The 25,661-nt window shown below is 59.8% G+C and overlaps 1 protein-coding gene across 1 annotated transcript; it reads left to right on the top strand.

The window, feature by feature from the left end:
* Nucleotides 1-1,880: 1,880 nt before the first annotated feature.
* On the top strand, nucleotides 1,881-22,748 carry RAB44 (RAB44, member RAS oncogene family). Its single transcript, XM_062187184.1, is given in 15 exon segments — nucleotides 1,881-2,087; nucleotides 9,248-9,359; nucleotides 10,613-10,787; nucleotides 11,942-12,088; nucleotides 12,603-12,708; nucleotides 13,002-13,094; nucleotides 13,325-13,512; nucleotides 13,864-14,038; nucleotides 14,040-14,387; nucleotides 14,751-15,339; nucleotides 16,682-16,763; nucleotides 18,498-18,612; nucleotides 19,872-19,973; nucleotides 22,006-22,082; nucleotides 22,658-22,748. Coding segments are annotated over 15 exon segments (2,607 nt in total).
* Nucleotides 22,749-25,661: the final 2,913 nt, after the last annotated feature.

Consider the following 25,661-nt stretch of genomic DNA (forward strand, 5'->3'; position numbering starts at 1 on the left):
CAGTGTCCGTATGGGATGCCCAGCACTGCAGGCAGCGGCTTTACCTGCTGCGCCACGGTGCTGGGCCCTCTGGTTTCCTCTTTCACAACACTGACAGTTGTCTGGCAGAACAGCTCACATTCTGACGACAGTGTGAGTGACTGGGAGGAAGCAGGGAGTAACTGAGGGCTCAGTGCTTGTCCAGAGCAAGGCTGGGCACCACGAGGGGGTCCAGGGTTAAGTAGCTAAGCTATGTCACCTCCCCCAGGAAGCCCTCCCTGACTGGCCCTGACCAGAGCATTGCTCTTTCTCCAGTGCTCTCGCAGCACTTAGCCCACAGTCTGTTGCGCCTTCCATGCTGCACTGTGGGTATTCTTGTCCTGCATGAGGCTCTGCCTGGGTGTGCAGGGCATGTCCTGCACATGGGGGCCTGGCCAAGAGGGCAACTGGGCACTGGAATCCCGTCCACGTTACACTTGTCAGTTGTGGGCCTGGCACCTGCCAGGAGGAAGAGGCACCTCGCCCTAATTTCCAATGGAAACACCCGGCCCCTGGCAGGCCTGCTTAGCCCCGGGCAGGCATTCCGTGGGCGCTCAGTAAGGGCTGCTGCCTGTGCACGTTCCAGGGCTCGGGAAGGCTGGGGTACAGGAGTCTCGGCAGGAGAGGTGTGCTCCAGCCTGTGGCCAAGTGCGTGGTGGGGGCGGGGGGCCCTGGCTTGTGCACCTGCCATTCCCATGGTGGGAGCGTCCCTCAGTGACTGATGCTGGGCCCCAGGTCGGGACGAGGTGTGCACAGCTGGCTGTCACGGGCGCCCCTGTGGCTCTGCAGGGATGAGCTCAAAACTGCATCGGAAACAGAGCGGGGGGGCGGGACCCTACTTCACTTTGAAGTTTGCCCCCCACCCTGGGCCCCACCCGGTGAGGCGCCGCTCTGCCAAGTCCTAGGCACCCTGACGAGGGAGGCTGGGCAGTGACTCCAGGCCCTAAAATGGGCCAGCGTCCCTGCTGGCTTCACTCAACCAGTCTGGGGCTGTTGGCCATGCAGAGAACGCCCAGGGAGGGAGTTTTGTTCCTCTGGCCTTGCCTTGCTGCCCCCAGCCTTCATGCGTGCTGGTCTTGGTCTCCGAGTCCCATCTGCCTGCCTGGAACCAGCTCCAGCGCCAGCTCCCGCGGGAAGTGCCGGGCCGTCCTGCCATCTCTCCGTCTGGTGTGTGTGCCCCGTGCCCTGGGGGTCTCCCCTGGATGACAGGGGCCTTTATCCACTGGCCGACGCTGCCTGGATGGACTGGACACCCTTCCCGGAGCCCCTGCTACTGTACTGAGCAGCTGGCATCAGGGTGCTCCACACGTGTCAGGGAGCCGACGTCCGCGTGCGCCGCTGGGACAGAATCCTGCAGCCCTGGGGAATTGCGCCTCATGGGGATTTGTGCTGGGACTTCTGCGACTGGCGGGTTGGCGTCCGGCAAGGGCCTTCTGCCTCCGTCCTCCCCTGGTGGGGGACAGACAGGCGAGAGAGGGCAGGAAGGTGCTGCGCACACCCTTGCTCAGGGACCTGCCCCTGCAATAATGAACCCACGCCCTGTGGGAGACCCAGATGGAGCTCCGGGCTCCTGGCCTCGTCCTGGCCCAGCCCTGGCTCTTGTGGCCCTTGGGGGAGTGAACCAGCTCGGGCTGTGAGGGCGTGTGGGTAGCTCGGGGAGAGCACTGTGGACCCAGGGGGCTCCAGCAAGGGCAGAGCCCCCCACCCCAGTGCGATGTCTGGGGGCCAGGAGGCCGGCCGGGGTGGGGGAGGGGCCCTGGGAGGATGGAGAGCCACAGGAGGGTTTTGAGCAGTGAGATTTGGGCTGTGTTCAGTGGCCCAGCGCTGTGTTCCTTCTCCTCTGTCCCCAGGTACAAGGCACCATGGAGAGTGGACAGAGGGTGTCGCGGAGAGGCCGCAAGCTGGGCTCCAGTCGCCGGCAGCAGATGAGAGAGCCGGCCGACGGCCAGGACGCCCCAGTGGCCCCAGAGCCCCTGTCCTGGTCCGCTCAGGCACAAGAAGAGCTGCAGGATTTCTTCCAGAACTGTGGGGCCAAGGAGAGGGGTTTTGTCACCCGCCAGGACCTGGAGGTGAGCCCCAGACCTTGTCCCACCCCCTGAATGCCTTCCCTGCTGTCTCTCGACAGCCCTTGTCCCAGGAAGGTACAGCTTCCTGTCTTCCGATCCCTTTCCCGTCTCTCCCATCTAAAATCGCCTCTCAATGAAGACTAGAGATTTGTTTATACTAACATGTACATGACTGATATGGCTTTAACATTTTAACAAAAGAAAAGACTTTAAGCCAAAGAAATCACTTTGAAAGGGTATAGTTTTAGGCCCATTGAGTAGAGAAGTTAATCTAGAGAAGCAGTCAAAACCTAGAAATCACACTACGTCGATGCCTATAAACTTAAAAGAAATCTCAGACTGCGGTGGTCGTTTAGCCTAGCAGCTAACACAGCAGTTCAGACAGGCACAGCCCGTGCCGGAGGAACTCGGCTCGGTTCTCGGCTCCGGCTCCAGCTTCCTGCTGGTGCAGACTATGGGAGGCAGCAGTGTTGGCTCAAGTGATCAGGCTCCTGCCACCCATGTGGGAGGCCTGGATTGAGTTCCTGGCTCTCAGCTTCAGCCCCGGCCAGGCCTGGCTGTCGCAGGCATTTGGGGAGTGAATTACAGATGAGACCTCTTTCTGGAGTTGTCTCTCCACTGGTCAAATAAATTGAAAAATAAACAAAATGAACACAAGATCAGCCATGGGTATGCATCCCAGCAAGGCGTCTCAGGCCATGGCCAGACCAGGGGCGAGCCACGGCTTCCTTTGGTCTGTCTTTCTTCACTGCCCGGGGGCCATGCGGGGTGGGGGGGCCTGCTGTCTCCTCTTGGTGCTGCGCCATGCTCTCGACTTAAGCCGAGCCCGTCAAAACTGGCCCCGCAGTCCCTCCAGGGCCACAACAAGTGCGAGAGCTGATGCTGAAATACACCTTCCAGAGTGGCTAAAATAGCGCCGTTTGGGTCCACACATAAGACGTGGCGTAGCTCTGGTGTGATCCGTGCTGGTTGTGCGTATGCGAGGGAGCCGGGGGGCACGCTGGCTCGCTGGAAGAGCGCGGTGCTCCTGGGCGATCCGAGGGGAAGGCGCTGGGCCGAGGTGGCTGCGTGCAGTTTTGCGACTGGCTGATGTCCAGCAGGCCATAAATCTCTGGGGTTATCTGCTCTGCCAGACAAATATTCTTTTCATTGCTCCTGGACAAAAAAAGTACGAGTTAACAAGTAACTGCAGTACGTCTGGGGATTTTTAATTAAAGGTAAACAATGAAAAGAACCAAGTCCATTCCCCGGTCTAGACAACGCCGGCTCGTCTTTGCCTCCCTGTGCTGGTGCGGGGGTCTGCCGTCCACCTGTCTGCCTTTATCCCAAGTGTCAGGTGCTTTCTCTGTGATTCGAAAGACTCCCCCGAGCTTTTCCGTGAGATATGAAAGGCTGCTCTTACCAGGTTTTGGCCTGGTCGCTCGCACAGGTGCAGCCAGGGTCTACGGCCGACACGGGCCTCAGTGAGTTTGCTTAGCAAGCTGAACCCTGCAGTCTCCAGCCATTCCGTCTCTGCCCAGAGGTTTTCACTTGCAATCTTAGGTTGCATTTTTTTGAAAGATTTATTTATTTATTTGACAGGCAGAGTTACAGAGAGAGAGAAGGCGAGAGAGGTGTTCCATTTGCTGGCTCGCTTCCCTAATGGCCACAACAGCTGGGCTGGGCCAGGCTGAAGCCAGGAGCCTGGAGCTTCTTCCGGGTCTCCCACGTGGGTGCAGGGGCCCAAGCACTTGGGCCATCCTCTCTGCCTTCCCAGGCCGTAGCAGAGAGCTGGGTTGGGAGTGGAGCAGCCAGGACTTGAACCAGTGCCCATGTGGGATACTGGCGCTACAGGCAGTGTTACACAATAGTGTCAGCCCCCTAGATTGGATCTTTTAAAGAAATGTTTATTTATTTGAAAGGCATGGTGACAGTGAGAAGGAGAGAGACCGAGATCTTCCATCCACTGGCTCACTCCCCAAATGGCTACAACAGCCTGGGCAGGGCCAGGCCGAAGCCAAGGTCCCAGAACTCCATTCGGGTCTCCCATGTGGGTGGCAGGGGACCAAGAACTTGAGTCATCCTTTGCTGCTTCCCAGGCGCATTAGCTGGGAGCTGGATCAGAAGCCAAGTAGCGGAGACTCCAACGGGCAGGCTGGCTTAACCCTCTGCGCCACCACGCAGGCCCCAGGCTGGATTTGCAAAACCTCTGTAATTTTACCCTTCTAACGAGTAGCAAACTGGCCCGGTTTCCAAAGGACTGGGGGACTAACACCGGGCAAATTGGGATGAGCTGCTCACTCTCCTTCCACACTAAGGCCAGGAAACCAAGCCCCAGACAGGGCCTCCAACAGGTGTCCCCTGCAGCATCCCGGTTTCTCCAAGGCCCCTCTTCTTGGAGCAGGCTCGTCACACATGATTCAGTGAGGCTCGTCCTATGGAACGCCAGTCCGGGCGGGGCCTCGGTCCACAATCCATCAATGGCGTCTCATCTGGGTAAAGCAGGAGGGTCCGCTGAGCTTGCTCGGGTGACTCCACAGCGCGGACAGGGAGGAGATCCCATCGTAGCCTTGGTCTCTGAGTCACGAGGTGGGGTCGGTGTGGCGCCGATACCGTTGTCAAAGCTTCATTTGTTTCTGAATGTGTGATCTACCACACTGATGTAGGAAGCGTCTCTGCCGAGGTCTGTTCAGGGCAGTAGGAAACGCTGTCAGCCGCATGGCAGCAAGTAACCACAGCTGTGGCTCAGGGCCTGGTGCCAGCTGTTGTCCTGCCGGGTCCTGGCTGAGCCGCCTGAGTGCAGGCTCAGGGGTGCTGGAGGTTCTGTCCCCCCCGCTCGGCTGGCGGCCTGCACCCTGGCAGGTGCAGTTGGTGGGAGCTGGGGCACAGTGCCTTTTCTGTACGCTTTGAGCTTCCCTTGCTTTGTTGAAGACGCCAGCTGTGACTTGCACTTGTCACAGAGCCCTTGGCAATGGGAGGAAAGCAGAAATCGGTGTGGTGACATGACCGAATGGTTGTGCGTATTTGTGACAGTAACGAATACCATCAGAACAGGGCCTGGGAGAGCTCTCCATTTCCTAAGGGCTCAACCAGTGGCTCCCCCTGCAGGCGTTGAGAAAGCAGTTCCCAGAGTGTTGATGCAACAGGGGCAGGCATGTGACGCAGTGGGCTGAGCCACCCCTTGGGACGTCAGCGTCCCATGTCGCAGCACCAGTTCAAGTCCTGGCTGCTCGGCTTCCCATACAGCTCCCTGCCAATGCACCCGGGAAGGCAGCAGAGGATGGCCCGAGTGCTTGGACCCCTGGCGCCCATGTGCAAGACCCAGAAGGAATTCCAGGCTCCTGGCTTTGGCCTGGTCCAGACCTGTTGTGGCCATTTGGAGAATGAACCCGCAGGTGGATTTCTTTCTCTGTATCTCTCCTTCTTTCTGTGGTCCTCTGCCTTTGATACAAATGATTTTTTTTTAAAGAAACATTTACAATGGCAGCATCTTGCTTAAGTGAACTTAGCCTGGGAAAGGCTGAAATCTCTTCTGGTTTGCTCATTCTTCTCCCGTAACTGAGGGATTTAATAAAGACAAAGGTGTTTTTTATTTTTTTTTTTCTGCATTTGATCAGATATAATGTGATGGCAAAATCAAAAAAAGCTGCCAGAGAAGATCTGTGCTCTAGATTAGGCTGGGACCATGGGAGCCCAAGCAACAGCACTTGGTTATCTAGTTCATCAAAATGACAACAAAATACAGTGTTTTGAAACAAACACAGGAGGTAACAGGATTGCAAGACCATCTAGTTCCTACCTAGGGAGCCGTCTTTGCTTTTTGTTTTTTTAAAAATTAGGGCGTGGGCCGGCCCCGTGGCCTAGTGGACTAAAACCTCTGCCTGCAGCACCAGAATCCCATATGGGCACCTGTTCATGTCGCAACTGCTCCTCTTCCGATCCAGCTCTCTGCTGTGGCCTGGGAAAGCAGTAGAAGATGGCCCAAGTGCTTGGGCCCCTACACCTGCGTGGGAGACCAGGAAGAAGCTCCTGGCTCCTGGCTTTGGATTGGCCCAGCTCTGGGCATTGCGGCCATTTGGGGAGTGAACCAAGAGATGGAAGACCTTTCTTTCTGTCTCTCCTTCTGTCTGTCCATAGCTCTACTTCTCAAATAAATAAATAAAAGTCTTTTTAGAAAGAAAAGATAATGAGGGCGTGATAAGATCAACACACAGTAGAGAAGATGGCTCTGTCATGTGCGCTGCTGACACAGCATGGATAGTATCTTCTCGTCAGCCCTGGCTAAGACTGCTAAGAGCGCTTTATCACTTCTACGTAGATGAGGCCAAATGCTTGTATTTAATTGATTGATTGATTGATTTGAAAGTGAGCATTCCAGTGACAGAGGGAGAGAGGGAGAGAGGGAGAGAGGGAGAGAGGGAGAGAGGGAGAGAGGGAGAGAGGGAGAGAGGGAAAGAGGTCTTCCATTCGCTGGTTCACTCTCCAGATGTCTGTAATAGCCAGGGCTGGGCCAGGCGGCAGCCAGGAGTCTGGCGCTCCATCTGGGTCTCCCATGTAGGCACAGGGGCCCAAACACTTGGGCCATCTTCTGCTGTTTTCCCAGGCGCATTAGCAGGGAGCTGGATCAGAAATAGAGCATCTGGGACCCAAACCGTCGCTCATATGTGATGCCCGCATCACACGCAGCAGCTTAATATGCCATGCCACGACGCCAGCCCCCTTTGTGGCTGCTTTATTTCACTTAGCAGAATGTCCTCAAGGTTCAGCCACTTCTTGCAACATGTGTCAAAATTTCTTTTTCAGGCCAAGTAATATTCCATTCTCTGCATAATGCCTGTTTCTTGCTCCCCGTATCCACAGGTGGACATCGGGTTGCTTCCCTCTTCTGGCCACTGTTGATAGTGCTGCCATGAATAGGGTTAATGAAATATCTGTTTGTACAACTTTTTTAAAAAAATATTTATTTACTTATTTAAAAGGTGGAGTTACAGAGAGGAAGAGGCGGGTGGGAGGGGTGAGGTCTTCTATCTCCTGCCTACTTCCCAAATGGCCGCAATGGCCAAAGCTGGGCCAGGCTGGAGCCAGGAGCTTATTCCGGGTCTCCCATTTGGGTGCAGGGGCCCAAGGACATGAGCCATCTTTCCCAGGCCATAGCAGAGAGCTGGATTGGACGTGGAGCAGCCAGGACTCGAACCGGCGCCCATATGGGATGCTAGCACTGCAGGCAGCAGCTTACCCACTCCGCCTCAGTGCTGGCCCCATTCAGTTACATTTTTGTAAAGCTAAACAAGTAATAAGGAAAACATTGACTTGTTGGATCAGGAAGCGAAAAGGAGACATGTAGAAATTCATTATTATCTGGTTTCCTCTCAAAAAAATCAATCCACATCTTATTAAAAAAAAAAAAACAGAATGTAAATTTGTGGTATGCAGAGGAAACACAGCTAATATTTGTGTTTTATAAACCAAAATTATTAAACCAGAGTAATTTGCCCAAAGATTCATCCAACTTACGAGAATCTGGGTTCATGAAAGATTTTCTGCACCAGCATTTTCTTCAGGGAAGGTTTATTTCAGGGTCCGGAACCTTGAAAGCGTGGGAATTTCATTCTCTTTGCTTTCCGTTACTTGAAGAACGTTGGTTTAGGGGAACACTTATTGGTCCCTGGAAGCCGATTGGTGGAGGGCTCCTGGAAGAGACCAGGTCTGCTAAGCTACTGCTGTCTCCCGGGGGCAGCGGATTGTAGCAGGGACACCGAAAAGTTCACGGACAATGGAATTAAAGGATAAGTGTATCTCGGTGCACGCTTTGAAATCCACACGTAGTTTTCCCATAACACACTTTAACCTACTCTTTGAAGACCTAGCGATGCATGGATTTCAACAGTTTTGGCATCAAAGTAAAGTTATGTTTTAATTCTGTGTTCCATGAACTTTGTATATTTGAGAGGAAGAGAGAGAGAGAGAGAGGGAGGGAGAGAGAGAGAGAGAGCTGCCACGTGCTGATTCACGCCCCAGACGCTCTTGTTGGCTGGAGCCGGGCCGGGGCTGGGCAGGGGCTGAAGCTGAGATGCAGAGTCAACACAGAGCCTGGGTTCCCAGGTGGGTGGCGGGAACCCGGGGACTTGAGTCATCGTGCCTGCCCCCGGCGTCTGCATCAGCGGAAGCTGGGAGGCAGAGTGCGCATGACGCCAGGCATTCCTGTACGGAATGTGGTTTTCTTAACCCCAGCTGAGCACGCACGCGAACTTTTCAGAAGTCCGCCTGTATCACACCCACAGCAGGGGCCGAAGGCTTGCCTGCATCACAGACTTGGAGACACGCACACGGAGGGTCTGGCTTAACTTCTGCAAGCCCAGCCACAAGCCCGAAGTAAACCAAGGGGGCGGGGAAAGTGGCTGTTGCAATGCCGGCATCCCATATGGGCGCTGGTTCGAGTCCCGGCAGCTCCTCTTCCAGTCCAGCTCTCTGCTGTGGCCTGGGAAAGCAGTGGAGGATGGCCCAAGTCCTGGACCCCTGCACCCACGTGGAGACCCAGATGGAGTTCCTGGCTCCTGGTTTTGGCCTGGCCCGGCCCTGGCTGTTGCTGCCATCTGGGGAGTGAACCAGCGGATGGACGATCTGCCAGAAGACCTCATTCCAGTTGTCTCTCTCTTTCTCTGCTTTTCTACCTTTCAAAGGAAGAGAAGAAATAATTTTTAAAACGATTTTTAAAAGTTGGTTAGTGTCCAACAGGCCACAGATCCTTGGAGTCCTCTATTCTACTAGAAAACAATGATTTGCATCTCTCCCGGAGACGGTCTACAGAGAGTAAGGGTCTAGTCTGGACCCTCATTCGGTCAGGGGGATGAGCCCACTCCTGCGGCTGACGATGCTTGGTGGCCTCAGCCCCCTGTGATGCTGGGAGGATGTGAGGTCGGGTGGTTTCTGGGCCCTGGTGAGCACGTTCCGGTCAATGTCCTGTGTCAAGGTCCTCAAAGGGCGGGACTTAGGACGGATGCGTTTTGATGTTGGACGGAGAAAAGGACAAGGCCTGGAGCCAGCTCAGGGCTGCGCTGAGCTAAGAGCTGCCAAGGATGGGGCCTCCCATGAGGCCCAGGGCCAGTCACTGGGGGAGCGGGAGGGTGGGGTGGCCCACAGCCTTGGCCTGTGGGAACAGCTGCCCGCTCACTCCTTCCTTCCAGGTAGCCAAGTTCAGCTTCCTGGGCAGCGAGGACGAGCTGGAGATGATCTTCAACTGGGTGGACGTGGAGCGGAAGGGACGCCTCTCTCTTGAGGAATTCAGCTCTGGACTCAGTATGTCCATCCTAGGCGGGCCTCGGGGGCGCCCTGCATAGCCAGTGTGCCCAGCACAGGGCTAGGCTGGGCTGGCTGGACAGGCACCCGTTTTCCCAGCCAGGGCAGCTCAGAGCAGAGTGCTCTCCTGAGCACCCCCTTCCTCCAGAGAGGCCTCCAGGCTTGCTCTCTGATTCCCTCCCCAGAGAAAGGCTTCCCATTCTTGAGATCTCGGTGGGGGTCTTGGTTTCTACCAGAAACAGCTCATGCTTGGGCTTTGGGGGAGGGAATTTTAGGGCCCAGGGAGCAACAGAGGGTGGGGGTGTCCCAAGTGCTGAGCCCCTGCTGGGAAGGGCTGCCCCTGCACCTGTCAGCTGCTATTCTCCGTGGTGGGGGACCCTCTGGCCCAGGTAACGGAGGAGGGGGCGGGTTCCTTTCGGGGGACCCACAAAGCCATGCAGAGTCTTTGGCTCAGCGAGTCTCCACAAGGTTGCAGAGAGCAGAGAGGGAGGCGTGGAGTCTGTATCTGCAGGCTGGGGCCACCCCAGGCGGCGGTTGCTCCAGTTCGGGGGGGCAGCAGTCAGGGCCCGGGATTGGTGGGAGGTGCAGCGGGAGCAGCGCTGTGCACACAGCCCCCAGGGGACGTGTTTACAGCTGAGTCAGTGGTGCCACCATGCCGAGGACAAACACCACCCACCTCCCTGAGGCCTGCAGGGTCCCCACCATCCAGACCCTGGGATTTCCCCGGGCTCCCCCAATGCCACTGGCCTCTGTGTCTCACCAGCCTGGCTCCTGCCCCAGAGCCTTTGTATATGCCGTTTCACACTTGGGTGGAAATCCACAGGGCTTGTTGCTTGCTATTCGCATCTCAGATCCAATGGCCCCTGCTCAGGATACTCCTGACCACCCCACCTAACGCAGGTCCTCCCGTTTCTCAGTGGAAGGCACCTGTTTGTTCCTTTAACCCACTCGGCAAGTTTGCCTTTTTAAGAAGTACCCTTTTCAACCCTCCCTTAAGTGTCGGCTCCACCAAGACAGGTATTTTGCTGATTTTGTTACCAGCACGTAGTAGTTGCCCAATAAATAGCCCTTAACTGAGTGCATTAAGAATTTGTTGGCTACCACAGAGCTGCTGTGTGGCTTCCAGAAGGTGTTTTGGCATCTCTGGACCTCCGTAGATGGGGCTGATCTGTAGACGGGGAGCAGACACCCAAGGTTGATGTGAGAAATGTGGCCCACCCCGCTCTGCCCCTCTGTCCGCCTCCATCCCACAGAAAACATCTTTGGCTCCAGCCTGAGCACCCACAGGCTCCGGAGGCGGAGGCCACGGCCCGCTAAGAGGTTACCCACAGCCACCAGCTTCCTGGAGCTGGAGGAGGCCGACGCCGAGGAGAGAGAGGCCTTCCTCACCTTCATGGAGCAGCTGGGGACTGGCCCCTTCCTTCCCGAGTGAGTCCTGTGCGGCGTGGGGACAGGAGAGGCACTGTCGCGGGCACAGGGACCCCCGGTGAGGCTGCAGGGTAGGGCCCGAGTCTGAACCCCAGCATGGCCACTGGGCAGCTGTGTGACCCCTCCACCCCTCCGCAAGTGTTCTGACCTCTGACCTCTGTTCCCGGCTGCAGAAAGAGCATGAAAACCATTGTGGGAGTGGAGCGAGTGCTCAGGATGCCTGCCCGCGGGGGTCCTACCCAGCGCACACTCCCGCCTCATCCTGCCCCGCACGATCGTTCCCCACAGGGATGAGCAAGTTGGGGTGTCAGCCGCCCAGGGGTGCTCACATCCTTGGAACCACGCAGCTCCCCTGGATGCCTTTCTCAACTCAAACAAGGGGTCCCCCAGGGGGTTTCAGGCAGGTGCAGGGACCAGAGGCCGTGGCCTCCCCTCTGTCTCAGCTGTGGGCATAGGGGATTCGCTCATGCCCAGAGGAGGGCAGCCCTGCCTGCCGTTGGTCCCTCCACATCGCTGGAGCCCCCAGGGGAGCCGCCCTTGGATGTCAGCCCACCCACCTACCTAGTGAGGACAAAGTCTCTCCAGTTCAGCTCCAAGAGGGTGGGGCCAGGAGTTATGGGGCAGGCAGGGTGAGACTCGGGGTGCAGGCTGGAGAGGCAGGGATGAAGCTGTGTGGGGGCCATGCACGCCCCGGGCAGCTCATCCCAGGCTCAGCCCCTAGCGTCCGCCTTTGTGACTCAATTAGCCCAGTTTGCTGAGGGCCAGCCATGCACCAGGCCCAGAGCCGGGCTTCCTTCGGGCTCATCGCTCCCACCCCAGCTGCCACCCTGGATGGTTATTGGCCTCCCCAGTTTACAAATGAGCCCAGAGAGGCCATGGGTCTTGTAAGAGGACACACAGCTGCCGCGTGGGGGAACCCGGAAGGCAAATGGAATCCTGGAACTGGTGGCTCCCAGGTCTCTCCCCACCCCCACTGCTGAGCGCACGGCCATCAGGAGGCCCAAGTGTCCTGGGCTTCAGGAGGGGAGCAGGTGCACCCGGAAGAGGCTCTGGGGGGAAGCTGGCGTTCGAGCTGCACCTGCGGCTGTGACAGTTTTGTGGCCCTGGCATGCCTGCCCCCCAGGACCTAATCCCTGCCTTGTGTCCCTCCCCAGGCAGGCAGAGATCTGGCGGCTGTGGAGGAAGCTGCGGCAGGAGGAGCCCCAGCTGGCAGGCAACCTGGAGGGCTTCCTGGCCAGGATGAGCAGCCGCCTGCAGGAGGTGCAGGCCAGCAAGGAGGCGCTGGAGCTGACCCTGAGGAAGTGAGCGGGGGCGGGGGGGGGGCCCCCGGCAGGGCAGCAGTAGGTGCTCTTTATAGGAACTGAATCCCCGGCGCCTCCTGGGGCACAGCCTGGGGGGCTGCATGGGGCAGAGCAGGGCCGCAGGCAGAGGGGGCTCCGGGACCCGTTGGGAGGACCGAGTTGGTCCTTTAGCAAGCGTGACAATGGCAAGTGTGCCGGGTGCCGAGCTCAGGGGCACGGCTCATGGAGTTCACAGCCTACGTGGTGGTCCTGGGCTGCAAAGGACACAGCCCATGAGGGTAGGCGTCCTGGGGACTATGTGACAGCACCGAGGAGTCACCAGGAGTCGGGGGGGGGGTCGGGGTGACAGGGGTCAGAGTCAGGGGCTGGTGTTGTTGGGGTGACAGGGGTCAGGGATGGCCCGCAGCGCCAGGCGAGCCGCAGGACGGGCTCCAAGCCCAGGTCAGGCCAGCACTGCCAGCAGCAGGGGCCCGCAGGTGCTGAGGGGCTCCCTGGTGCCTGCCCCCCACCCCAGGTGTGACTCTGACCACCACCGCGAGGTGCAGCGGCTTTACGAGGAAATGGAGCAGCAGATCGTCCAAGAGAGGCAGCAGCTGCAGGCCGAGGTGGGCTCCCTGCCTGTAGCCGGCTTCCCCTGGCCTGGCTCCTCTGCTACCTTCACAGCGCCAGGCAGGATGCCGTGGTGCGGGGAAGGCGTCCTCTCCCTGCTCTGAGCAGCTCAGGTTCCCCTAAGAGCCGGGGTGGAAGTGCCGCGTCTCGCAGGCCCCAGAGCTGGTCCTCTCGCTCCCTGGACCCCTGTTTCTCTGGCCACAACCTAGACAGCAACCAGGGGAGCAGTCCTGGTGCCTGTGCGGTGGTGGCGGGTGGGGAGGGCAGTGCAGCCGGCAGCTCTGAGCCCGTCTGCTCCACAGAGCGACTCCGGGGCCTGGCCCTCAGCTCCCAGGTGCACGATGTCCTGGCGGCCAAAGAACTCAAGGCGCAGCAGCTGGCCGCCGGCCACAGGGAGGTGAGTGCCAGACTGGCCCAGGGTCCTCAGGCCAGGTTGGCTCCCCATTAGAACAGCCCCCACCCCCGGGGGGGGAAGGAGGTGCCATGGGTCCTTGGGGCTGGGTAATGCAGCTAGGAACACCGGCCGGCCGCAGGTCAGAAGCTCCGGGTGCCGACCCTTGCCGTTCCTGCTAAGAGCCATGCAAAATGCTTGGCTTAGCCAGCCCACCCCCACCCCCACCCCCCCAGCTGGAGGCCCAGCTCCAACGCCTTAGCAGCACCCAGCAGGAGGCCAGCGCCGAGAACCTACAGCTTCGGGAGGCCGAGCGGGACCTGGCCGGGCGGCTGGAGGAGGTGCGGGGGCAGCTGCAGGTGACCAGGGGGCACCTGGCCTCCGCCAGGGGCCGAGTGTCCTGGCAGACAGAGGACCAACCAAGGCAAGTGCTGGCAGCCCTGGGCCTGCGGGAGGGAGCGGGGAGAGAGGCTCTGAGCTGTGGCTCTGGTCAGCACACTGGCCGAGACGGTCAGACTCCGGCCTCCGCACATCTCACAGCACTCTGGCCAAGGGGCAGCGAGCAGGCACAGTTTTCAGATGAGCTCACTGAGGCATGGAAGAGGGGAGGGCCAGTGCGCAGGCTCATACAGCTGAGACATGGACGGACACACTCATACACTCCTCACACAGCCCTCCATCAGGGGCAGCACTGGGGGGCGCGCATTGGGTGGTGCCGAGATGTCCTGGGCGGGCAGGCGCGGCTGACACCTTCATGTCCCCGCTTCCTTTCCAGTGTCCCCAGCACGAGGGAAAAGGTCCCGGATCCTCCAGCCACCGCCCCCGAGGAGGCCCCCCTGCCTGAGTTGTTTGGGGACAATGATGACTGGGACCAGCTCCTGAGCGGCTTCCGCAGCCCTCCACACGGGGCTCTGCAGCTCACCTGGAGCCCGCCCCCCCACCCCGAGAGCCGCCTCAGGCCCCCAGACGCCCCGCGTGGTCAGACAGATCTCCATCTCAGAGCCACAAGCCCTGCCATCTGCGCAGGAGCCAGCTGCACGTTCAGATGGGGCTCCAAGCCTCCTCCCTGGGGTGCTCGCCCTGGCCAAGGACAGGGAAGGGGTGGAGCATGGTGGACGGGACATTGGCCCAGAGCCACTAGTCCAGGCTCAGAGCCTGGAGCCCACGTTCAAGCCAGGGCCCCCAGCAGAGGCCCATTTCCTCTATGAACCCCCAGGAGCCCCAGGCGGGGAGTCACAGAGCCTGGAGGCAGCGGCACTGCGCATGCTCATGCCCCTGGAGGCTGAGCCCCCTCCCCAAGTGAGCGCTCCCCCTTCCCAGGCCCTGCCTGGGCCCAGCAAACAGTCCCAGGCCCCAGGCCCCAGGGACCAGGGCCCCGGGCTCAGATCTGCTGCAGCCAAACTACCCAGGCTGGGGGTGGCCCTCTCTCGGAACCTGCCCGACACAGGCTCCGAGTCCAGCGCAGGGGCCCTGGGGGCCCTGGCCCCGCCGCTGGGGTTAGCCGAGCCCTCCCAGGGCCTGGAGCCTGTGAGTCCGGCTCCTGCAGAAGGCTTGGAGCAGGGCCAGCTAAACCCAGCCAGACAGGAGGGGCCTCCTGGGGGACCACAAGACGCTCATGGCCAGGGCCCCAGGCCAAATGGACGGCCGGCCCTCCCCCACCAGGGTCTGGAAGAGGAACCCAGAGAGGAGGAGGAGGAGATAAAAGGAGTGGGGGGTGGCAGCCGGTCCCCGGGCTCAGCGCAGGCACTTGAGGCTCCTGGCCTGCCGCTGGGGCCTGGGGAGCAGTCCCAGGACAGAGCCCTGCCTGCCCCTCTCCCGTTGCATACAGCACCGGCTCGAGCAGGAACAGAAGCCCCTGGTCCTGGCAAACCGCCCCCTGCCAGTGGTCCCCCTCCCATGGCTCTGCCCAGGGCCGCAGCAGGGCCTCAGGGGCCCACACAGACCTTCCCCTCTGTGCCGGAGCCAGGAGCCCGACCCAGGCCCCCAGCCACAAATGCTCACCAAGAAGGATGGCCAGGCTCCCCTAGATCCCGGGAGGCCAGGGCAGAGGGCCGGCCTGAAGATCCAGGAACGGACTCTGGGGAGGCTGGGCAGCTCCTGGCCCTGGGGGACCACAGGCCTGGCGAACCCCTGGCCTGCCCTGACTATGTCTTCCATGTCATCTTCCTGGGAGACTCTGGTGTGGGCAAAACATCCTTCCTGCACCTGCTGCACCACAACAGCTTTGCCAGTGGCCCGACTGCAACTGTGGGTAAGGGCCGGGGGTGGAGGTGGGGGAGGGGAAGGGCAGAGGAGCAGAGGTGGAGGAGGGGAGGCCCAGGGGCTGAGCCTGACACGCTGCAGCAGGCCCGGAGCAAGCAAGGTGCAGGTGTGCCCGGGCCACAGCCAGCGTTTCATACAGGTATCATCTCACTCTTCCTAATTGTCTCTAATTACAGGCGATTTGCTTTTTCTGCATTGATCAGATTAGCTTCTTAATGGGCCACAGCCACAAAGCGCCCTGCAGTTTGGTGCCGGTGCTAGCTGGCGGTGAGGGCAAGCAGGTCTCCACCTATGTGGGTGTGGGCAGGCCACGGCAGGGCCAGGTTGGGTCGCTCAGGCAGCCACGCTCGGGCAGGAAGCCACCCGGGGCGAGTCACACATCTTACCCAGAACGCCTCTGTAGGGGGTGGTAAATTGGGAACCCAGGTGCCTGCGTCCAAATCCCAGCTCTGCTGCTGAGTAGGGATGAGAACTTGGGCAACTTGTTTGACCCCCCCCCCCCAGTCCCCAAATCCTCACCTGCCCAGTGAGGACAGCATCAGAGCCTACCTCCGAGAGTGGGCTAAGGATTCATTGACTTGATACGTGGGCAGCTGCAGCAGACCCGGCTCCGTGCTCAGCGGGGGCCCGGGATCTGCATGGCCGCCATCATGGCTCGCCTAAGCCGCTGCTTATGGGCCACATACAATGCACCAGGCACCTGCAGACATGTCTTGTGTCTCCAGATAGTGGACTCCCCCATTTTTATGCAGTAGGAAGCTTCTAGAAAATTCAAAAGACAAACACACAGGTTGCACTAGTATCAAAAGCCAGGGCAGGCATGCTATACACTGCCGGCCAGCTGGGAGCACCTGAGACCCAGGTGCACGCCCAGATCTGTCAAATCCCAGCCACGGTTTGATGCCATCTCTCCCGGCTTAAAAATCACGAGGACGAGCCTGGCTTCCCCACGGGTGTCAGCTGCGGTGCCCGACTTGCTGTGATGGCACGGGCAGCTGTCCCCACAGCCAGAGCTCCTCTGCACCCCCTGGAGTGAACGGCCCACCTGCAGTCCAGTGGGAGGGCAAAACACACACAAAAGGATTATAGAAATGAAGTCGTGAAACCTGTTTCCTGGGTGGCCTGGAGCTAAACAGTGTGATGCAGTCATGTTGGCATGACCGGCTCCATGTGGCTGGGTGGTCTGGGAAGGCTTCTTGGAGGAGGTGGGCTCTTGAGTCAGGCTGGGATTTGGAGAGCAGAGAGGACCCAGCCACCAGAAGCTCCTCCTCCCCCACCTCAGCCGGGGGCTAGGGATAGGTGGCCTTACCTCGCCCCACTGTGTGTCCTAGGAGTGGATTTTCGGGTCAAAACCCTGCTGGTGGACAACAAGTGGTTTGCACTGCAGCTCTGGGACACGGCTGGCCAGGAGAGGTAGGGGCATTTCTGCATGGCGTGTGTCAGGGGACTGGGCTACCGGGGCGGCCGGGCCTGGAGGCAGCCCAGACAGCACGGGCAGGGGGCAGCCGGGCAGGAAGGAGGGTTGCAGGTGGTCAGGAAGCACAGAGGGTCGGTCCTGGGGGACAACGGGGCAGACCCAGAGGCCCCCTCCATCTTCAGGGCGCGTGTGAGGGCCGAGCCAAAGTGAGCGGTCCTCAGGGCACAGCCACCCAGTGGCCACGGCCTCCCCTGCCCTCCTAGGCAGTAGAGGTCAAGACCTCCTTCTGGAAGCTCCATCCGTGTCTGAGCTCACACAGGACCAGGTCACTGAGGGGACCATGGCCATTTCTGCTAGGCGACAACCCAAGCGCCCAGCAGCCACGGTTAAATACGTTAGAGTGGTGCGGCGCGACCATGAAGGCACGAGAGGGACGGCGGCATCCCCGGGACACCCTGCCGACAGGAAGAAGCGGGCAGAACCCTGGTCATTAAGGAACCCAACGCGCGATGCACGCCATGTCTGTGTGAAACGGGGGAAGGCTGTGTGTGTGCAAGTGTGTGCGTGCGTGTATGTGTGTATGTGCACACGTGTGTGTGTGAGTGTGTGTGTGTGAGGGAGAGGGAGAGAGAATCTTGAAAAAGTTCAGGGAGGGGCCGGCATTGTGGTGCCGGGTTAAGCCGTGGCTTGTGGTGCTGGTATCCCATATCAGAACTCTGGTCCAAGTCCCAGCTGCTCCACATCTGATCCAGCTCCCCGCTAATGCACCTGGGAGAGCAGTGGAAGATGGCCTGAGTGCTTGGGCCCCTGCACCCACGTGAGAAACCCGGATGGAGTTTTTGGCTCCCAGCTTTGGCCGTGTCCAGCCCTGTCCACTGCGGCCATTTGCGGAGTGAACCAGAGGATGGAAAATTTCTCTCCCTCTCTCTCTTTCTCTCTCTGCCTCTCCCACTATCTCTGTTGCTCTGCCTTTCAAATAGTCAAATCAATATATCTTTTTTAAGAAGATCCAGGGAAAATGTTTATTCCAAAAAAACTACTCATGGATTCCAAAGCTTTTTTTACAACAACAATAGAGACCATTTCATTGCATTTTCCATGAAGTTGTTGAAGTCCCCTTGTACATAGGATATCTGGGTATATGTAAAATACATCTGGAAACTTGGCCGGCGCCGCGGCTCAATAGGCTAGTTCTCTGCCTGAGGTGCCGGCACACCGGGTTCTAGTCCGGGTCGGGGCGCCGGATTCTGTCCCGGTTACCCCTCTTCCAGGCCAGCTCTCTGCTGTGGCCCGGGAGTGCAGTGGAGGATGGCCCAAGTGCTTGGGCCCTGCACCCCATGGGAGACCAGGAGAAGCACCTGGCTCCTGCCATCGGATCAGCGTGGTGCGCTGGCCGCAGCGCACCTGCCGCGGTGGCCATTGGAAGATGAACCAACGGCCAAAGGAAGACCTTTCTCTCTGTCTCTCTCTTATTGTCCACTCTGCCTGTCAAAAAAAAAAATTGTTAAAAAAAAAAATACATCTGGAAACTTGTTTAGAACCTGGAGGCCGGGGTCGTTCCCTGGGTGCCTCTGGCGCCCTCTGAAGTCTGAGCCGGGAACTGCGACCTTGGCGACCAAAGCCAGGCGGAAGGAACCTGGCCCCCATCCTCTCGGGAAAGTGATCCTGCTTCAGACAGGGCGGCTGAGGCCTGGAGGGGCCGGCACGCCTGACACGGACGCTCTGGGCAGGTACCACAGCCTGACGCGGCAGCTGCTGCGCAAGGCCGACGGAGTCGTCCTCATGTACGACCTCACCTCCCAGAGCAGCTTTGCCCGCGTGCGCTACTGGCTGCACTGTCTCCAGGTAAGCAGCTGCGGCCCCCTTTTGGCGTCAAGGCGAGTGTGCGTCCTGCCCTCTCCTCCTTTTCTCCCAGGCTTACCAATGCCACAAGAGACCTGGTGACACCGAGGAGCCACCGGGGGCCTGTGGCTGGATGCGCTGAGAGCTCAGTAGTACAAAGACACCACAGCCACCTCATACGGTCTCCAAACCAAACTACTTCCTGCAGCCCGTGGCCGTTTCTTTCCGACACGCGGCAGCTCTGTTTGCGACACCGGAGGTTACTGCGCTGGCAATGCTGTTGTAGGGGGTGATTCCTCTGTAGGCAGTCCCATGCTTCCCCCCGCCACGACTCCATGGGTGGATAGTGAGGTTTTGCAGGGAGTCCTAGCACGGCAGGGGGTAGGACGTAAGCCTTGTTATCTTTTCTCCAGAACTTTCTCGCCTAGCCGGAGGGAGGCAAAAGCCATGGCATAAGGGGTGGGGGTAGTGACGCAGCAGGTTACGCTGCTCTGTGCGATGCCAGCATGCTGTATCAGGGCGCCGGTTCGAGTCCCGGCCACTCTGCTTCTGCTTGCAGCTCCCTACTGATGTGCCTGGGAAAGCAACAGAAGATGGTTTGCGTGCTTGGGCCCCTGCACCCACGTGGGAGACTTGAATGGAGTTTCAGGCTCCTGGCTACAGCCTGGCTCAGTCCCAGGTGTTGTGGCCATTTAGGGAGAGACTCAGCAGATGGAAGATCTCTCTCTCTCTCTGTCAGTTTTTCAAATAAATAAATGCATCTTTAAGAGGAAACAGCAGGCTAAGATAATGTAGGAGGAGAGGTGCTGGGCTCTGGGGTCTGCCAGGACCTAGGTGTGGAGCCCAGCTCTGTGCCTCTGGACAAGGGACCCCAGTGTCCCGACTTCTCTCCTGGGGAAGTCATGAGGGTGCAGTGAGGATGCTTTCTGCACACACAGCTTGCAGTAGTCAGCACTCAAGTCCTCAGATGCTGCTGTTGCCACTCGTGAGCCACGTAGGACAGGTGCAAGGCAGGCTGTGGAATCAGGTGGAGGACGGTTTAGCAAAGGGCGGAAGAGAGGGGCATGAGCAGGAGCCATCCAGGAGGGCTCCCGGGAGGAGGTGCCCTTGAGATTGGCAGAGAGGGCAGGCTCACTGCCGATGGGGAGTGAGGAGTGTCTGAGAGAGGGGTGTGGCGCGGGTGGCGCCCTCCGTGGGACCTGCACTGCCCCTGTGGGCAGGTCTGCAGTGGGTGTGGCTAAGAGAACCTGTTCTGTGCACAGGACGCCGGGGCGGACGGGGTGGCTGTCCTCCTCCTGGGAAACAAGACGGACTGCGAGGAGGTGCGGCAGGTGCCTACCGAAGCTGGGCGGCACCTGGCCCAGGTGAGCACGTGGGGCCCTCCCAGCTGGCACTGGGCGGACCCTCTGTGACGGGCAGGGGCCAGGGCCCAGGGGCAAGCCTGGCCTGCCTGAACAGGAAGGGGGTGCATTGTCCATGCTTGACCACAGCCTGGCCGCCTCTGCCTCCCAGCTCCCCCAGGCCGCCGGCACCTGCCTTTAGACCCAGACCTGTGGCTGGAGCGGCGGACATGACACCGAACCCTACTGCTGAGTCAGCAAAGACCCCACCTACACAGAGCAAAATCTTCGCTCCCAACTCCCCGTCCCCCTCGTCTCTAATTAACGCTCTCCCTTCTAATTTATTCTGTGTCCAGACTCACAGCCTTCCTGGGGAAGAGCACATCAAAAGCCGGCCTGCCAGACAAGGGCTCCTGGTTGTTTACAGCTGGGACTTAAGCACATTCCACAAAGTCTGGCGAGCAGCAAAAAAGGAAAGAGAGAGATGGCTCGCGGGGCGGCGCCTTAGACTCCACCCCCGCCTGTCATCACAGGGGCTCCTGCTTGGCTTGGCGGGAATTCTTCCCTCCCTAGGACAGGGGCTCCCCCGCCCCGGGACGCAGTAACCCCACCCCTGCAGCTGTCCATCCTCCAGAGCACTCCCCACAGGGGCCACCCGAGGGCCACCCACGCCCCGTGTGGAATCCCACGTGTTGAGCTGAGGATGTCCTGGGTGGCGCTGTTTACCAGGGCAAACCCTCAGCCGCCGTGGGGTTCAGGTGGCCGCTAGCATTTGCTGTTGAGAACCCCGTGCCGGGAAATTATCGAAGGGGGTGTGCGGAAAGCTCGACTTCCTCTTGTTTGTCCTTCCCCCCTTCCCCGCAATGAAAATCCAGAGCGAGCAGATCTGCCTCCACGCCAGCCAGCGAGAGTGGTTTCCGCCCTTCTGAGGGGTCTTTGAAAAGTCCGTGGAGAATGTGTATTATCCCCCCAAAAAAATCCAACAAAGTTTTTTTGCACCAAAATAAGCTTAGCATTTAGTTCCCCAAGAACTTTTGGAAGCATCTCTCTATACTTCATCTTCCAGTCTTTCTCCCAGTGAGAGGTGTTTTGAAGTGGAGAACGTAACTGATGGTTACAAGGGTCCCCAGATGCGTTTCTCCCAGTTGGCACGCGGCGTCTCCCTGAGGCCACTCCAGGGGCCGTCAGTAGTCTCCAGGGGGGAGCCCTCAGCGCCTGGGCCAGCCAGAGTGGATGGGCTGTGGCTGGCCGAGGACTGGCGGCCAGGAGCCCAGCAGCTGGGGCTGCTGCTGGCCTCTTACCACGGGTGTCCCCTGGTGGCTCGGCTGTTGTGGCGCTGTGGGTTAAGCCGCCACTTGGAACAACCACATCCCACATCCCACATCCCACGTCAAGTGCTGCTCTGCTTCCTGGCCAGCTCCCTGCTAGTGGGCCTGGAAAGCAGCAGATTATTGTCCAAGTGCTTGGGTCACCCCTACCCACATGGGAAACCAGAGGGCATTCCTGGCTCCTGGCTTCAGCCTGTTGTAGGCATGTGCAGAGTGAACCAGCAGATGGAAACTCTCTCTCCTCCCTCTCCCTCTGTCACCTGCCTTAAAAAAAAAAAAAAAAAAAAAAAAAAAAAAAAACCCACAGCCACAAACATTTATTCATTTGAAAAGCTGAGTTGCAGAGAAAAAGAGAATCTTCCATTTGCTGATTCATTCACCAAATAGCCACAATGGGTGGGGCTGTGCCAAGCTGAAGCCAAGAGCCTGGAACTCCATCCGGGTCTCTTCCATGTGGGTGGAAAGGCCCAAATACTTGGGTCATCTTCTGCTGCTTTCCCAGGCACATTAGCAGGAAGCTGGATCGGAAGTGGAGCAGCCGGGACTTCAACCAGCACTCATACAGGATGCTGGCATTGCAGGTGGCAGCTTAACCCACTGCATCACAATGCCAGCCCCTGTCACCTGCCTTTTGAATAAAAAACAAAATCCTTAACAAAAAAAATGCCCCCTCCCCCCAGTCCTGAGTCTCCCCTAAAGTGCCTGCGCCCTCCCTGTCTGGCCTGCAGGAGCTGGGGGTCTCCTTTGGGGAGTGCAGCGCTGCCCTGGGTCACAACATCTTGGAGCCCATGGTGAGCCTGGCCAGGTGAGTGCCGCCGCCCTGCCCCTCTACTCCAGACCCAGGGCCCCGAGTCCCTGTGTCTGTCACAGCCTTGATGAACTGTAATCACTGACACTCTCACGTCCCGGGTTGGGGGGGGCGAGGCAGAGCAGCCCCGCCCCCTGCCCCCAGCCAAGCTCAGTGAATGAAAGAGAGGAGTGATACTTAGCACACAGGAAATGCACCATGAGCAAATGAATGGGTGCAGGAAATGGGCTGTGAACCAATGAAGGGGCTCCTCCTGCTCCCCCCCCCCTGCCCCGCCCCGACGTCCTGGCCTGGCACTCGCCCAGGTTGCACGGCCCCGGTCCCCAGCTATCTCCCTCCCTGCTCACAGCAGCACCCTGGCACACAGCAGGCCTGACAGTGCCAGGGCAGACAGGGTGGTCAGAGCCTCTGGGTCCCTACTTTCCTGGCGCCACGAAGAGTGCAGGGCAGGGCGGAGCAAGTGCAAGGAGGAGGTCAGGTGCGGCCCCCAGTCTCCCCGCCCCCCACTGCTGCTCCTGGGAGACGGGGCGGGGGGCAGAGGGAGGAGACTGATGCCCGGGCACGGCCAGCAGGTCCCTGAGGGTGCAGGAAGACCGCCTGAAACGCTCGCTGGTGGACGTGGTCCCCAAGAGGCCACCCAAGAGAGCCGGCTGCTGCTCCTGACCCCACCTGGGCGCCACCCCTCCGGTTTTCCTGCCGCTTAGCCTCGGTTGCCTTCCTGGATGGACAGGGCCCCGGCCAAGAGGCCCAGGAAGATCACCCTGGAGTGGAAACGGGGCTCGGGGGGTGGGGCAGCGTGGAGAGGAAGAGTCTAGAAAGGCGACGAAGGAAGGTCTCTGGGTGGGCGTGCGGTTGTAAGGCGGATGCGCAGGTTCCCGTCTCCAGCGTGTCTACAGCGGCGAGGCGGTCCTCACGCGTTCAGAAAAATGATGCAGAGGTGCTGGCTGGGGGTCGCTCGGGCCACCCACTCTGCTGATTAAAGATGCCCCACGCTCTCAGTCTTGGAGAAGGATGACATTCAGATGGCCCCGCAGTCCCTGCTGTCCTGCCTTCCTGGGCCGCAGAACCCGCCGCCAAGGGCTCACGCCCAGCCCCATGCCATGGTGTCCCCTCCCCCATCACGGCCCTCGGCCCTGGGAGCAAGCAGGGACCGGCATTCAGACTCCCCCTTCCTCGGCTCCTCTTGCGGCTTTGGCAGGTGTTCCCGGGTTTGCACAGGGGTCGCCTCCTGAAAAGTGAGGGCGACCGGGGGCCCTCAAGCCATGAGCGTGGAGAGTAGCCTCTCGGTGTCGCGTTTGTTGCAAATGTCCCTCAGACCCCACCGTGAGTGTAGTGTCCAACGGGCGCTGGGGGCTGAGTCTGGCACTTCCTGGTTATGTGGGTGGGTCCTGGGCCGTTCCCTGGGGGAGACGGGCAGAGCTGGGGGCGAGGCAGAGAGAGTGGGAGAGGAGAGACCTGAGCCGTCCACCCAGGTCTCTCGGTTCCTGGCCTCCATCCCGCGTGCCCACTCTCAGTGAGCGCTGCGTCGCTAGGGGCCTGCCAGCAGCAGCCAGGTGACCCTCGGCTGGAGGCGAGCTGGAGCAGACCCTGCCTCCCTCCAGGCTGTACCCAGGCTGGCTCCTGCCATCCGGCCCATTCTCCTACTGCGCCCCCTACTGATGTTCTGATCCCCTCCGCCTCTCCCCTGCCCTGCCTGGCTCTGAGCGATTTCCAGGCCAGCGCCCACTGTCTGTGCCCAGCAGTGGGGGGAGGAGTATGGGCTGGAGGGAGCGATGCTGGCCCGCAGGGAGGGTGGGGCAGGTCTTGCTGTTGCTAAGGCTGTCCCTGGTGGGCACTGCACCTCTGTCGCCCAGGGCATTAATGAGGCCGCTGGACAAGGTGTGATTCCCACTGGAGCTGGGAGAGCAGGCAGAGCCTTGGTCCTCTTCTCTGGGGGACCAGGTGCAGGAATGGCCCCCAGGCCTATCCCTCCCATGTCAGTTGTGCTCTGGCCCCAGACAGCTGCCTCAGCTTCTCTAGAGGTGATGCTGGGAGAGACTGGACCCTGGCCCAGAGCCCTTTCTCGGCAGTCCTTGACCACTAAAGCATTGCAAGTCCCCAGCACAAGCTGGGGAGAACAGCAGGTGGGACTCGAGGTAGACCTCAGGGTGAACTTCCAGGCATGTAGTGAGCACTCAGGGTCTCTGGCCACAGCATGGCTTGGGGTTGATGAAGGCGGGCAGAACTGGGCTGATGGGGCTCAGGGCGTGGAGTTACAGAAAGGGGGCAGGGGATGGAAAGGCTGGACAGGAGGCTCCAGGGAGGGAGCTTTCTGGACCTGAGTGGGCAGGGACAGAGTGGCAGCTGTCATTTACCCAAGCCTGCCAGGTGCCGCCAGGCAATGCTCTGAGCACATAACTTGTGTGAGCTCGTCTAACCCTCACGTCAGCACCATGCTGTAGGACCTGTCACTGTCCCCTTATAGACGAGGGACGGATGCATGGAGAGAGCGGGTAACTGGTCCAGGGGCCCATAGCCCGTGCGCGGGGTTTGGAGGCTAGGCTGTGGTAGCCACTGTGTCACTCCGATACAGGGGTGCTTCCGTGGTTGGGGCCCTCAGTCCTTTCTCCCCTCCCCCAGTGACAGTCCACGTCATCGTTCACGGAACCAGGGATGGAAAGGCGGTGCCTGTAAATGGCAGCTCCGGCCAGCCCAGGGGTCTGGGCTGCTCCCTCGCTTCTCCCGTCCCCTACAGCCCGAATGGAGTCAGAGACGGCCTCCTGCAGTCTCCCACTGCTCCCAGCAAGCGAGGGGCTTCTGTGGGGACCCAAGGGAGTCCCCTAGGCAGGGGCTCTGCAGGAGAGGCTCAGGGGAGCCCCCGGCCCCTGTGTGGGAGACAAGGGGACGGGGCGTTCCAGGCAGGGCCCCCTGGGCCCCTCTTAGCAGCAACACCCAGGAGATGGCTGCGTCAGTCCTGGGCGAGCTTCCCCCAGCTGCAGCTCAAGGGTGCTGACTGGCCTGCAGGGCGGGAGGTGGCTCCAGGGTCCTGTCTCCCAGCCAGAGTCCTCTCCATCGGGGGATTCTGGTGTGTGCCGCGCTGGGGACGGCTTCTCCCCTCTCTGCCAGGGAACAGGCATAGCACAGGCGAGAGGTCAGGGCCCCTAAGCTGGTCTGCCCCTAACAATCACGCAGCATCCTTTAAAAGATGCGCAGTCCCCGGGTACCCAAAGCACGCCCCCTAGCGGCGGGTCCCAGGCTGCGGGGCTGCTGAAACTCCTGGACAAGCGCTGTGGCCCCTGACGTGGGCGGCAGGGGCTGAACTGCTGAAGCCGTTGCTGCTGCCCCCGCGGTCTGCAGTAGTGGGAAGCCAGAGCGCAAGAAGCTGGGGCCAGAAACGAGATCCAGAAGCTACGGTGTTGGGCCCCACAAAGAAACTCTTGAGTCCTGGCTCGGGGTCTCAGTTCCCCTGCCAGGCAGGCATCTCCTTCCATCGCTTCCCCACTGCTGGTCACGGGGACGCCACTCCCCCTGAGCCGGGACTCCCACCCCTTTCCTATTCAGCGCGAATCTGAACACAGGTCACAGGGCATCTGAATA

Source organism: Lepus europaeus, chromosome 3 (genome assembly GCF_033115175.1).
Source record: "Lepus europaeus isolate LE1 chromosome 3, mLepTim1.pri, whole genome shotgun sequence".
Lineage (NCBI taxonomy): Eukaryota > Metazoa > Chordata > Mammalia > Lagomorpha > Leporidae > Lepus > Lepus europaeus.